General features: G+C 30.4%; 1 protein-coding gene and 1 long non-coding RNA gene across 2 annotated transcripts; one reads left to right on the top strand and one right to left on the bottom strand.

Annotated features, from left to right (window-relative positions):
- Nucleotides 1-3,014: 3,014 nt before the first annotated feature.
- On the bottom strand, nt 3,015-4,448 carry LOC148234630 (uncharacterized). Its single transcript, XR_015809727.1, has 3 exons — nt 4,422-4,448; nt 3,532-3,737; nt 3,015-3,426 (listed from the first exon to the last, which is right to left on the bottom strand). It is a non-coding gene; the product is annotated as an uncharacterized LOC148234630 (long non-coding RNA).
- Nucleotides 4,449-10,894: 6,446 nt separating this feature from the next.
- Nucleotides 10,895-12,390, top strand: LOC148234629 (uncharacterized). Its single transcript, XM_088185719.1, has one exon. It carries the CDS (start codon nt 11,008-11,010, stop codon nt 12,265-12,267), a length of 1,260 nt encoding a protein of 419 aa, XP_088041845.1. The 5' UTR covers nt 10,895-11,007; the 3' UTR covers nt 12,268-12,390.
- Nucleotides 12,391-15,803: the final 3,413 nt, after the last annotated feature.

Raw genomic sequence — 15,803 nt, 5'->3', positions numbered from 1 at the left:
TTTTATATTATTAAAAACATATTTACTGATTATTTTAATTAACAATAGAATTCTTATATTATATATTTTAGTATATGTTTTTAATGCTTTCGTATATTATTAAGAAAAAAACAATTTTTATTTTTAAAAAATAATAATTTTTTTTATTTTGGATTTGAAATTTATACACATATTTTTTTTATTTATTCGCCAACGTTAGAAAATTGAGATATTACAATATTAATAATATTTTTTCTTTCTGCATAAGCGATCCATAAAATGTTGCTATATGTTTACGTAATTATGGTGTTTGGAGTTAGCCGCTCACATAAAACCAACGAAAATTGCCTATATTAAAAATACTCTCGCTTAAAATATTACTGAGGTTTTTATCTAACGTGTTGCATTAATGGTCCAATTCGTTAAATATAATGCTTTTGCATAACAATACTAACACAGCAATGTTACTGAAAATGTGACTCATCCGTTCGACTTCGTATGTAAAATATCTGTGAGAAAAGTTATGATCGTTACAAATTTATTTTTGTCGTGTCACGGGAAACACTGTTAATATTTTACCGTTTTTATATATTAAAAAATCAAACATTGTACATATGCAGGATGAATCTTATAGGCGCAAAATATTTAAATAAGTAAAACCCGATCAATTTTTACATGCTCATATAAATTCATAATAATGTAAACAATATGTTAAATATATAAAAATGTAACATATCTTTAGTTATACATATACTAAGTATGATGATTGTGTATAATATATTTCGAATTAATTTGTTTTAATTAGTGAATGTATGACTCACCTAGCTATGCATATATGATTTAATAAATAGATAATTTTTTCTGGCATCCTGTTGGCAAACGAGCACTATTGTTGTTTGTAAATCGAATACAGAATGATATTATTATAGCAAAACATATTGTTATGGTTTCATTAAAATATATGTATTTATCAACAAGGTAGTTGAGTACCTTTTACAAAAGCTATAAAAATCAATCCTTGAACGCGCCGCTAGCCGGTAATAAGAAGCATAAAGGGATAACAATGTCGCAGACTCCTTTATGCTAAGTCTCTTACTTATGCAAGAATGTGCTTGGTGAAAACTGCCACTCCTGGAAGTCAATGGACACATAAAGTATAGTTCATTACCGATTTCGGGAACGGTTGAGTTCCTTCGGGCTAGTAGGGGCCGTTTGAAAAGATGAAAGGTATATTGGCGTTAAACCGTAAGAAATCTCATAAAAACCAATTTTAATCAACGATCTTATTCTTCGGACGAATGCTGTGTTTTATTAATATTTATGTATCCATGCTTACACTGTGTTTTTATGCATCTTATTATTATTTAATATTAATTACAAAACATGAAATTAATTAATTACAAAACGTAGAAATACTATTTTTAATTGATACAAAAATATAAAAATAGTTTAATATTTATATATCGATGCTTTTAATCAGTGTTTTCTAATATTTGAATCTTGCAGATTATATATAAATTAAACTAATTTAATAGCAAGTTGACTTAATAAACATATGTCTGATTGCGAATACATAAAAAATAATATAAATAATTAGAAAGCGATCACTGAATATTTTTTTAATAATTTCTGGAATTTAAGAAAACCATATTAGGGTAAAAAAGTGCGAAAGCTGATGCTTTCTGTATCTTAGCTAGAGTCAAAGCGCTGCATTGATATTCATTCGTTTCGTTTTTATTACTGATTTAACCAAAAATGTGTAAAATAATTTAACGACTTTGTAACATATAGTAAAAATAATTAATAACAATTATATTAGCAATAATAATTTATTTATTTATTTAGATTAAATTAAGACCATCTTCACCTAACAGGTTATGCGTCAAAAAAAAAGCGTAATAATAACAATATATATTAAAAGACATACTATGGTATGTATTGTTAAACAAAGTATATGTTGTAATTAAAAGATTGCATGAATTTATTATAACTTATGATTTACAAACATTGTAAAAAACCTATGCAATAACCGATGCTTATTGAAAATTTTCGATTTATGATAATTTTCGAATTAATGGTAAAAAAAACAGATCTCACAAATTATATTGCTTAGGGTGTATTAATAAGATGATCATGACTACCTGAAAATGACAGTTTCACACTTTTAAATGCAACTTTATGTTGTTATAAATATACATGTATGCGAATAAAGAAGCTTCAATCAATAAATACAAATACTAGTGGACTAAAAATGTTTTTTCTAGATTTTTTAATAGCTAAATACTACTTTTATTGTATCTAATCGAGATGATATATTTACAAATCTTCCTGTTTCACTGAAGATTCTGTTAATTTTTGCGGTATCGATTAAATCTCATTTTGACATATTTTGGAAGTTCAATGGGACAATATCGTCTTAGTAATTTCTCTGCTCTTAGCATTGAAAAATAAACATTTGAAAAATTTATGTGATTGATCAGTTTGCATCATTAAAATCAGGAAAAAATAATCTGTCTTAGCGTATTTGCTTACTGGTGTTTTTTTATTTTATGTTTTATTGATTTTGTTGCTATATGATTGATTGGATATTTATGTATTATACAACACTTCTTCTATCTGCCTTAAAGACTTTCTAATGGTTATGGTTTAATGTTCGGTAACTATTTGATACAATTCAATTCTAAAATATATAAACATTGTATTTACTGTTGAAAAATTTTAAGGATATATTTTTACTGCCATAAAAATGTATGGCAATAGCATTTAAAAAAAATCGAATAATAGACGTATTCGAAAATTATAAAAAATAAATTAAAATAATAGAGGATCGCCAAATTAATTTTCGCCCCCGGGCGCAAATTACTCTAGCTACGGCACTGGCCCACACACAAGACATGCCACCTCAGATACTCCAGCTTTTAGAGCTATATCCTCGTTTCTTTTATAATTTTTATTCTTAAGTGTATATATCATTTTTAAATAAATAAAACTATTATATATTTTTGTGTTTTTATTTATTAGGCATATATTTTAGGAACATTTCAGTCAACTTAGTTTGTAGGAACTTAGTTAAAAATTGCCAACTTCATAAAAATAAAATTAAAATAAATACATGTAAAATTAAATGGACCATAGAATTATTAGTCTATTTTGTAAAATTTACAGTATTAAAGTTGGCAAATTTACATTTATTCAGGTATATTTAATTGCACATTACTTTATTGAACCCTTCATAGATTACATCCTCACTCATCGTAGCATTTTCGTCCTTAAGCCTAACGCCGTTTCTTTGGATGATTTTCTCAGTGAGATGATCGAATGTAACAGTTTCTCTGATGCTTGACTCCAGGACTTTGAACCAGATCGTCGATGTATCGACCATTGGATGCTTCTCGAATGCTCGCAGAATCGTTTCATCAAATTCAACGATGTTCACCACAATACGTGCTGAAATAAATAATAGTTGTTATTACTTTTATATATTAACATAGTTATAATATATAAATATAATTTTCAAAGCATATGAAAGTGTTAAAATTGTTAAAAACTTACTGATTTCTGGTACAATTTGCAGTCTTTCGCCGAAGAATTGACAATAAAATGAAACTGTACGGATCTTGTTGCGAAGAGCGAACGAAATTTTTTCGTATAGTATCTCGCTTGATTCTTCGAACAACTCGCATACTCTCTTTGACGTACGATCATTGTACGAAAATTCCAGATATAATTTTCTTTGGGTTCGAGTCTCGTTGTAATCCCTAATAAAGATAGAAAATGTGCAATTATATACTATTTTGTTTTTATGATTCTCATATATCACTCTACATAATTTTCCCACAGTCTAAGTTCATTATCGATTGAAGCAAGATATGCATCATCAAAATGTATAATGATATCAGTAAAATAAAAAGCATGAGATGATGAAAAATCTATAAATTACTTTCTGATGACTATTGCGTAAGTCTAACTTTAAAGGCGATACATACTCAATATAAGGTATTAAAATTTCACCGAATTATTTAATTTATCACAAAATGACACTACGACATTAAAGACCACAAAATACAAGTAGTATATTTTATTTAGTTTATTTATTCAAAATTTACGAAAATCTAGTGATACGCAGTTATTTTTTTTCAGATATTATGTAATTTCAAGAATGCAAATCGATTACATTAAAAAACAGCGATGATTAACGCAATAGTAGATGAAGCAAGTTATCGACATCAAAAGCCAGGACACATACATATATGTGCTAGTAGATGAAGAATACATAAAAAACATCGTCTATGTGAAATTAATAATTAAATTATAATAAATAAAAATATAAAGCTAAATCAATGGTTGTAAATCAATACAGGTCTTTCTTAAGAAGATAAAAAAAAGATTATTAGTAACATTTTAATAAAAGTAATAGATATATTAATTAATATAAAGGTTACCCCAACATGACGTCTAGTGTGCGTAAGCTTCGCGGGCGTACTGACGATATGCTGATTTGAGTTAAAAGATAAGCGGACATCAAGCTTCGCAAAACCAGTTTTTGATAATGCATTCGTAAATTATAGGGATACATATTTAGAAATTATATTACAGATAAGAACCAGCTAAGGATAAAAAACACCCCCCAAAATTATTTTAAAGATATTGAATCAAAATCATATGATTTTATAAACTTAATTTTATAAAATTGACCAAAAATGTGAATTTTTTAATCGCCTAAGCTATCTGCTGTAAGCTCTTCATCAGTTTTTCATGATATTAATTTTCTACGAAAAATTGAACTTGTTAAAGAAAAATGAAATTTAACTTTGAATGCTTTTATTTACATTTATATAAAGCACAACAATAATTGTGTCAATGAATCATTCACTAAAAATTATACAAATAAGAATTGCCACACTCTGAAAATTAGTTATTAGCAGGGAACAATAACAATTTAATACGAAGTCGTTAGACTATTCTAAAAATCAAACACCTGCATTGAAGAAAAATAAACAGAAAATATTCCAATAGAAAGAGGTGTCAGACAAGGATGTGTTCTAGCTCCTACTCTTTTCAATCTATACTATGAGGCCAGAGCAGGATTTTAATAAATAAAGACTAGGCCAGGGGACTCACAGCCATGCCTGCCGAGAAGGATAGGCAAATTCCCGGGGCCCGTTTTCATTGAGGGCCCCGATTCATAGCAAGAATATATTTATAAAAAAATAAGAAGAAGAAGCAAAGAAATATCGAAAAATCAGCAACAGCACTAGCTGAATTATATAAATGTATCTTATTGAAATAAAATGACGTCCCTGTTTCTAAACCAAAAATTCTCAGGTTACCCCTAAAATAAATCTAAAAAAACAGTTTAAAATCTATCCCGAAAATATTTTTTTAAATATGTCATTTCAGTAAAATCATATTGGAACACATTTTCATTTACTGTTAAAACCAAAACCTAACCTAATGAAAGTTCTGAAATTATTTATAATTTTAGTACTTTCATTAGGCCAAGTCCAAAATACAAAAGAAGCCAACTCATCTCCTAGGGGAAAATAAGCGGAAGAATAAGTACAGACAGACGTCGCATCTCACATATTGCTACATAGTTTGTCTGCAATTTGATTTTAAACTATGTTTTAAAAATATGATAGCTATTCTTACCTATATTACTACGGACTTCTGACATGAGAGCATTGTTTAAAGTGTATTCAGACCTAATTTTGGTCAATAGAATGAATTATTACTTCTCAGAAGTAAAAAATTCACGTCAAAAGCAATAAAATTGTGTCGGCGCCGTCGCAGAGGGAACGCTCGGTAATGAGCCATACGATACGTGCTAATTGTCGTTATAATTTTTTATTACATAATTGATTTTGAATAATATATAAACATTTAAAAAATGCCAAAAACATTAATTGAATGTAGTTAAAAAAGAGAATATAATTTTATTGCATTGACTGAATATATCGAAAATTAGTAAGCACAATAATTGTTCACGACACGCTGTCCAAAATGCTTTGAAATGGTTTAAAGAATGTTCTGAAATTCTTGTAAGTCAAAGCCAAGAACAGGAATAAAACGAAGAATATCAGAACTCAGGTTCACAAGTCCTTTAAAAATCGTCGAAAAACGTTTATAAAGCTGGCTGCTGAAGTCTTTGCAAGTGGAGAGCTATCCATTTTTTCGCGGACGGTGAGAAAACAGCTCAACAATTTGAAACTCAAAGGTTGTAAAGCCCAACACAAACTGTGGCTTTCAGAAATAAATAATACTCAAAGGTTAGAGTGGGCCCAAAAATACCGAGATTAGACATCTGAAGATTGGGCGAAAGTCATTTGATCCAATGAATCCAACTTTGAAGACATTTTAAACTAATATTGGATAATATAAAATAATATTAAGAAGTTTTTGCGACTCCGGGCGTAGTACATGTACAAGAATATCTAACTGATTGCGTAGTACCCAAAGTGAAATATAGTGGCGGAAGCGTTATGATCTGGGATTGCATAGCTGCAGCAGGGGCTGGAAACATGTACACTTGTGAGGGTAGAATGAATGAATAGTGACATTTATATTTTATTGTTGGAATCCACTTTAACTGATTTATACTGGAAAACATTTCCAAGCACAGACAACGCTATCATCCGACCATCCGATTCTAGCAATAAACCGCTCCATGCCATACTTAGCTAAAAAGCAGGGGTTAGTTTGAGTCAAAGGGTTTTAGGATGGCCTACACAGTCACCAGACTAAAATTCTATAGAGAATTTTTGGGCAAGACTAAAAGAAAAGTTTGCCCAACAAATTTGCAAACTCAAAATTAAGCTGCGAGAAAATTTTTAGATGAAATGGAGAAAATTGTCTCCGTCCACCCGCAAGTCATTAGTTGACAGTATGACAAAAATCGTTGCAGCTGTAATTATATCTATATGGTATGTCTACTAAATATTAAACATAAGCTTAAACTAGACACTTTGAACACCCCTAGTCGGTTTTTTTATTTATATTATTACGATTTTTTAATATATAATATATTTATTGGGGTGCCCCATTATAATGGCCAAGCCTGTTTGTATCATTTTATCATTTTACACAGCAGATCTCTGGTTTTAAGTGCATCTAGTACAGGAATACAGGATTTTATTCTGAAATTATTTCTTGAAAAGAGCTTATCTAAGTCTTTCAAACTTGCACGAGTACTCGATAACACATGGTTCCAAAATACAGCATAAACACAAATTATAATTATTTTATTTTCTGCAAAGATTAGTATCGACTTTTAACATCAGAGTACAAGTGATAGAGGACATCAGTAATTTTTCAAAACAGCTTCTGTGGCTTTTACACGTGACCAGTGGCGTAGCTATGGTGGGGCGGAGGGGGCGGGCCGCCCCGGGCGGCACTTGCTTGGGGGCGGCATATTCGCGATGGGATCGTCCAGTGTGGTTCTTAACCCTGAATGCACTAAAACAAGAACAAGAGCTTAATAATAACAATTTTATTATTTTAAGAAATGCTGATTTTATGATCCTGCAAAAAATATATGGGGGGGGGGGCGGCAATTTCAAGGATCGCCCTGGGTGGCACATACCCTAGCTACGCCACTGCACGTGACTCACAGCTAATGTCTGATAACTAATTAGACACTTTGAATTGCGGTTCCAGATGTGATTTTTGAACTGTTCATCTCTTGTGAAGGATGAAAAGAAGATATACATTTCATTGACAATCCCAAAACAGTTAACTGCATCAAGGCAATAATCAACAGCTGAATAGCCTAGAGCAGGGTTCGGAAAACTTTTTTTAGAAAGGGGCAGATTGTAAAAATTTTAGGTTCGGCGGGCCAGGTACCAAACTGGAAAATATTTATGTATTGAACATGAGTAATTCTATTAATAAACTAGGATCAACATACATACTTTTTATAAGAAGTAATATTTTTACATAATATTTATACAATTCTTAAACAAAACAAAAATACATCAGTTATATCAGTATAAAATAAAAAATACCGTTTTGGCCCGCGAGCCGTAGTTTGCCGACCCCTGGCCTATAGTGACTAGAGCATGCAATGAATCTTGCAAATTTGTTTTTTCGGTGATTTTTTGCTGCATATCGTTGTACTTACCAGTATTAATAATTAATATGTGACTACTAAGAAGACTATTCGGGTCAGTGAATATTTTTGGTCCTAACAATCATATATGTGATCTGGTCGTAATATCGTAGCACGTAATCCGGTACTTGTACATATATTTAAAAAAACTCAAAAACTCAAAAACTCACTCAAAATCATAAAACGGGTTACTTAGCGACCCGCGGGTCTTAGGTTGCCGAGCCCTGATATATAATTTAATGTGGCCGGTCAAAAGAGAGTATGCACATGAGCGCTGCCTAATAAGCGCTGCGTCATAAGAGAGCTTACCAAAATAGTGCTCAAATGCGCAGACAGTCATATGAGCGATTGACAAAAGAGAGCACGTCATAAGAGTGCAAAACTACTTGGAGAAAATCAAGTAAATTGTGAGAAATTTACATAGAATAAAAATTCACGAGATATAGGCGGCAAAATCAGTATTTTATGTGCCAGCTATCTATTTACTCTATGACCCATCGGATTTATTACTTTATGACCATTGGTCACTCAATATTGTTACCGTTGAAAATATATTTTTTGCCTTTTTTTTAATCAAAATTCGCCTGTTAAAAATAATTGTAAACCGTGTAATTGATTATTGTAAGGGTAGTACTAGTACTGTAAGGATAGGGCTTCATAATATTATTGTATAGTTGAAATGCAGAATTACCAAAAAACACGTAAATCTGATGTCCGATAAGAATTGATCCGAGTCGAATAGTTTTTCGGAGTTTAGCAAATATGTAAGATAAGGGGAAAATAATATGCTACCGATAGCCAGGTAAATAGGCCATACCAAGAAACCGGACAAAATATTAGAATATTAGACGGATTAAATTTTTTTTCTAATTGTTCTATCTGTAAAAATACTATCCTTTTTGGAATTGAAAAAGCACGAAATTCGCGAAAAAATAGTTTTATCGCAATCGATAAAAATTCAGGTCTCTAGTAATAACACATTAAAACTAAATATCGTAGTAATAAAAAAAATTATACAGATTCACCAATTTCTACTTTAAGTTTTAATATCATAAACATAATTTTAAACACGTGCATTTCGTGCTTGACATTCACCAATGTCATGCAATGCCGATACATCCGCTCCATAATTCAGTCTTTTGTTTCGTGCGACAAGACCTTTCGCGATTTTTTCTTAGAAGTCATAAATGTAGGTATAAGAACGACCCATGCTGCAACGTATGTACACATTTAAAAAATCATATTTACACATTCGGCACACGTATCCAAATATTCTAAACACAATAATTGATTAAAATACTTAATTAACTCATTTCTGACCATAGATATGGAAATTTTCGATTTACAAACATATATCATATGTGTGGGATTAATAATATATGAATTTTCTTACAGTTTTAAATATAAAACATTATTCGTTTAATTAATTGTAATATATTATATAATATTCGTACACAGTAGCCATTCGCGATAAAGTCGTCTAAAATAAATGAAAAAAAAGGTCTGGCGGGCCTTGAACTTGCCCTATATCACTACGCAAATCGAGTCGATAATTATTTGTCAATTTAATGAAACATTACAGAACAAATCTGATGACAAATTCAAAATCAGCGTTTTATTTTAGTACAAAATGTATGTATATCGTACGTAAAAATTAATAAAAAAGAATGTTTTCATTGACTAATCATTTTAATCGTTTAGTTAGCCATAGGGATTCCAATCCCGGGCCAAAATTTTGATCCCGGGATTTCGGTATTGCAATTAGTCGATCCCGGGATCCCGGGACCAGTCCCGGGATAATTTTCATGTTATTTTATCGATAAAAATAATTAAAAATGAATAATACAATATATTTTTACATCTGTTTTTTATAACGTACAATGTATAAAGTACGTATAATTTTAGTCTTGGACTTAAAATAGAAAATAATATAGTAAAAATAAAAAAGGGAAGATCTTATATATTTATTTGAGAAGAAAAAAATGAACTTTTGACAATGTATGCACATACTTATGTACATTCATAGACACAATTAATTGAAAACATTATTTTGACTAAACTCACGAAGTAACATCAAAGCATCAAGTGTTTTATCATTTAGCCTTGATCTGATTTTGGTTCCTAAGCAGCCTGCTGCTGAAAAAGCACGTTCAGAATCACAGCCTCAAAGATTCAAAGATGACACGTGCAACTCGCGCAAGTTTGTATACGAAATATAACGATGTTGTCAATAATAATTCGATTGTGCTTGATAAATCAACCAATCCGAAAAATTTGGGATTATGTTTTATAATCCCGGGACTCATCGGGTATTGAAAATCGTTCGGGATCCCGGGATTGGAATCCCTAGTTAGCCAAGCTCACTGATCTGCCCGTCGAACATCTGATGGATCTATCCGGGACTGGCCACAGACGCAAAATGTCTAAATTTTATTAAAATTATGTATTATTTCAAAAATGGTTTTTGACGACTTTTCTGTAAAAGAAAAATTTCCGAAAATTCTACCTATAAAACTTTTTTATTTATCACAAAAATTATGTGATACAATACCTACTTGTATCTATAATTGTTTCTTCGTTGTAATATATGGGTTAGCGCTTGTCATGTTACAAGGGTGGCTTTAAATTATAAAAATAGACAGGTATTTTTTTAATTTTAACTTTTTATACAATAACAAAATTCTAAGTAATATTATGTAAATAATAATATTGTTTTTATGTAATAACTAATCTATATAAAAAATATTTGAAATGGCCGAATATTGCATTGCTAAGACCACATATTTATGACATCCTCCTCGTGTCACATTGACAGATACGCGTCTACATAAACAATGCAATCGTTTTGCTCAGTAAAATCGCATTATTGCACGTTATTGCTTCAGATTTTATAATAAACACTTTAAAGACGCATACGCATAATGACATTCGATGCAAACATCACGTGTAGAGTTTGCATGCAAAAAGACGACAATCCAGTGTCTTTACTAGATTCCAATTACAGTTCTCAATTAAGAATATGCGCCAATGTCGATGTAAATCTATTCGATAGACTTCCAGTTGTGATTTGTGGAGAATGTTTTCAAAAATTGCCACTAGTGTATAGTTTTATTATTAAATGTCAAGAATCAGATAGGAGATTTAGAGAATTATTGAATGAACAACATATGGAAGATGTAAATGATGGTATTTCTGATTATGGTGGATCAAACGAACCTATTGTATTGAAGCATAAAGTAAAAAAGAAGAAAATTGTTCAATGTCAGATTTGTGGATTAATTTTTAATTGTTGTGCATCTTTAAAGATTCACAATAGGACACATACTGGAGAAAAACGATTCAAATGTGAAGAATGTGGTAAAGCTTTCGGTTACAAAGGCACTCTAATGGGACACGTTGTTAGATTCCATAAAGATTTGAAACGAACGTTTACTTGTGAAGTGTGCGGAAAACAGTTTTTCAGAAAGAAAGACATATCTGTTCATATGAGGTGCCATACTGGAGAGACGCCGTTTCATTGTTCTTTCTGTCCGAAAAGGTTCACTCAACAAGCCACTTTAGGGAGACATGTCAGAACACACACAGGAGAGAAACCGTTCACTTGTAATGCGTGCGGAAAACAATTTGCTGGAAGTTTTAGTTTAAAAAGGCACTTATTGGTACACAGCGATGAGAAAAAATTTAAATGTAACTTTTGCAATAAAGAAATGAAATCTAAAGACACGCTTAAAGGCCATCTACTGTTGCATACTAATAACAAAAAATATATATGCGATTATTGTGGTTTAGCTTTCTCGACTAAAGGATCTTTGAAAGTGCACATTGAAAATATTCATTCCTCTTCTTCCGGAGTGTGCGACACTTGCAATAAACAGTACTCTAAATTGTCCGATCATATGAGAAAACATACTGGAGAGACTCCTTTCCAGTGCCATGTATGTAGCAAATGCTTTATGCAATCGGGCAGTCTTTCGAGGCATATGTCCAAACATTCTTCAAGTGAATTCCAGTGCACTGAGGATAAATGCGCAAAGACTTTCCAGTCTAAGAAGTTGATAGAGCTTCATGTGTTAAAACATCACGCCAATCAAAAGCCTTATTTATGTTATAAGTGCAACAAAGGGTTCTTTAGGAAGTCGGATTTATCTAGACATCATAATTTGAGTCACCGAAATAAATAATGATTTGCTTTTATTATATTATGTTTCTTTTATAAAATTGTATTATAAAATATGAAAAAATCATTAAAATAATATGATGCTTGATATAAATACCATTATTGTAAAATTACACCTTTGAAAGTATATCTGTGTTTTTATTATTCACCAATTTTAAAAGTTGTAACATTAGTTACCATTCTATATTGCCACTATTAGTTAAGTACACACATACGGATTTATCCGACGGACATCCAGACAGATCTATCCAGGCTTCGCCACACACCCAAACTGTCTGAACTCAGACATAAGTCTTTTTAGGTGATTCTGCATTTCAAATAAACCAGCATATTATAATATGAAGCTCTATCCATAGAGTATTAGAAGAATAACTAATGGCGATTGGTGTCAAAACAGTAATCAATTACACGGTTTACAATTAGTTTTAACACAAATTTAGTTTACAATACATGATGTTACACTTTCTTAGATAAAAAAATGTCAAAAAATACATTTTCAATGGTAATAATATTGAGTGACTGATGAATCATAAAGTAATAAAAGCTTATCAGCAAAATCTTATTTGTATCTTTTAGACAGTATACCTACCGATGGCGGCAACTTTGCCACAAATTAATAAAGACGAGCGGAAATGGCCCAGATCATAAAATCACTTAAGGGACAAATTTAGCAAAAATTGCTGTAAACCACCGGATACGTGTAACACAATTGCGATACATTTTAATTACCTTTCAATTGACAAGAGCGGGAGCCGAGGGCTGCCTAAAAAACATGCATATTTCCTGTAAACCATATTTCACATTGATACTGTAAACCATATTAAACTAGCTATCGAAGAATGACTAAAGAAAGATAAATTTTATCTGATTGGCTTTCAATTTTATTGAAGATGAGCTCGAATTGGAATATTGTCGAAGAAAAGTTAAATTTGTATAATGTTTAAAATAAATTCTAAATTTAAATGACATTTATTAATAATAATAATATATACAGACATATAAATATACGTTGATCTCTTCATACATATTCAATAGCGATAATAACTTTAATTTTAGTGTAATTAAAATTATATTTTTTATTACGTATTAATATATGTAATATTTACGTATCTAGATTCGATACTTATATCTTTTAAGTGCATTTTAAATTTATATTATTTTTACTTTTGTATAGTGATGTAATATAAAGCTTTTACATGGGCGTTCTTTTGCTATGGATCATAAAGTATTAAAACATTATCACCAAAATCTTATTTTAGACGTTGGAGGCACCTTTGGTGCAAGTAAAGGCCCAGGTCATAAAATCACTTAAGGGACAAATTTTAACAAAACACACTGTAAACCGTCGTTTTCGCGAGTGCACACGGATACTCGGATCTGCGTATCTGTGTCTGATCCGTTCGTTTTGAGCATGGACAATGGACAGACGGCGGACGGATACATTCGTGGTTTATAACACCACACATGGTCAGATTTGTCCGCCATAAATCCATATCGGACAAATCTGGCGGGTAGATCCGTGCGTGTGTGGCCAGCTATTTGATAAAAGAAAACTAACGATACATGATTTTAATATGTACTTTGCTTAACATCTGTTTAATTTAAATTTAAAAAGTCTGCTTATTTATCAGTATAAATCTCAGTAACTATGTTAAATCAAATGTGCAAAAAGATAACATTTTTCTTAAAATATCAAAAAATGTGTATCTATCTAATAAATAAAAATCTCATATGTATTATTTAAGTAAAAAGTTAATATATTCTTTTTATTAAAAATATGTGCAATAAACTCAGTCGCTATATGTATGTTTTCAAAGTGATTATAAATATATGTCATTGTTAGAAAATATATCGATCTGCTGGTTATTTTAATAGGACGAATCTAATCACATCAGCAAAAAATTTTCTTAAGGAAAATTGGCAAACAAAATGTGGAGACGCGCATGTATTCGTCTAAAGGCTTCGACAAATATTCTCGTTCTAAAGAACATATCTTATTTTAGCAAGCCTTCAGAGAATACGGTACAACATCTGCGGTGTTTGAGAAAGGAAAACTGCAAACTATGAAAATATTAGAGAAGCACACTGATTTGTACCAAATCAGCTGAATTATTTTAACTGAAAAACTGTCCGTCAAATATATTATTTGCAAATAGAATATGTGTTCTTTTAGCAATGTATATTGTTCTAAAATCAGAACATAGTATTGAAAATTTGAGGTACACACAATTCATCAAATTAACAAGACGCAATAGACCAGTGCAAGTATCATTTCTTCCACCTACAAGTAAAGGAGCTCGTCAGCATATTAATCGGGTGTACTTCCACGTCTTTACAAAAAGATAATACTTGCTGAGTAACTTCAACTTGAGATGATTCACTTTTTGTTTATACCAATTCTATGTTGTCGTCATATAGGTCAGCAAATTGTTCTATCATTATTTCTAAAAAAAATAAAAAAATAAGACCTAAAAAAACTCTACGAAAATAAATGTGTAGATTATCAAATATTTTTTAAGTTGTCGCAATACTGCATATTTTAATTGTTTGTGATTCATAAATGTTATTAGATCTTTCATTTCTTCTGAAAATTAAATGTAAACGATAGTATGTAATGGGTAAAATGTAACTTTTTGTTTACAACAAATACAGACTTTTCATTTTTATTACCATGCTAATCATAGCATTGTAATGTTTAGTTAACTTTGGTATGTATATCTATAATTGGCAAATCACTGCTTTTTGTTTTTTAATATTTGATCCTAGAAAGTCAATAGTAATTTTGTTAGAATAATCGTGATATATTATCTATATAACCTAACACTTACTGGCAAACTCGTAATTTAAAGTTTTGTGCTATGTCATTTTGTATCTTCAATTAATACTGTGTTAAGAACGTTGAAAACGAAATACGCGATAGATTTTATCGATTCATATTGTAAAACTCTTTTAAATATTTTTAAAATTATAAAGTTGCAAAATATATTTTTTGATTTATTCAAATAAAAATTTTAACCTAATTTTTTTTATTATGGATTTTAAATATTTTAAATTTATTATAAAATGAAATATAGTGAAAAAATTGAAATTAATTTATTTTAGAAAATTAATAAAATATATAATTCGCCTATTGTATGCGTTCGCGAATGCCGTCTTATGCTTGTCTACACTCTCTCGAAGTGACCCCCCCCCCCCTCCCGGCACAGACTCACAATTTCACTGACCCCCTCCTCCCCTAAATTTGTGATTTAATTTATGAAGGCCGTCTTACGCAAATCAAAAAAGATTAAAGATCGCATATTATTAGGCAAAACCTAATGAAAATTATAGGTAGTTAGTATATTTTATTTAGATTTTAAAATGAAGGCCGTCTTACGCAAATCAAAAAAGATTAAAGATCGAATATTATTAGGCAAAACCTAATGAAAATTATAGTTAGTATATTTTATTTAGATTTTAAAAATCGTTGTTATAAAACTAAACAAACATAAGGTTACAAATATTTAATAACATGAAATTTGTGCGGTTACAATCAGACAA

This window comes from Plectrocnemia conspersa, unplaced genomic scaffold (genome assembly GCF_051122295.1).
Source record: "Plectrocnemia conspersa isolate PC_06_02 unplaced genomic scaffold, ASM5112229v1 ptg000005l, whole genome shotgun sequence".
In the NCBI taxonomy this organism is placed as follows: Eukaryota; Metazoa; Arthropoda; class Insecta; order Trichoptera; family Polycentropodidae; genus Plectrocnemia; species Plectrocnemia conspersa.
This window is presented reverse-complemented; position numbering and strand designations above follow the sequence as displayed.

Excerpts from the sequence above, each read along its gene's own strand:
- LOC148234629 (XM_088185719.1), top strand. The coding sequence starts at position 11,008 with ATGACATTCGATGCAAACATCACGTGTAGAGTTTGCATGCAAAAAGAC.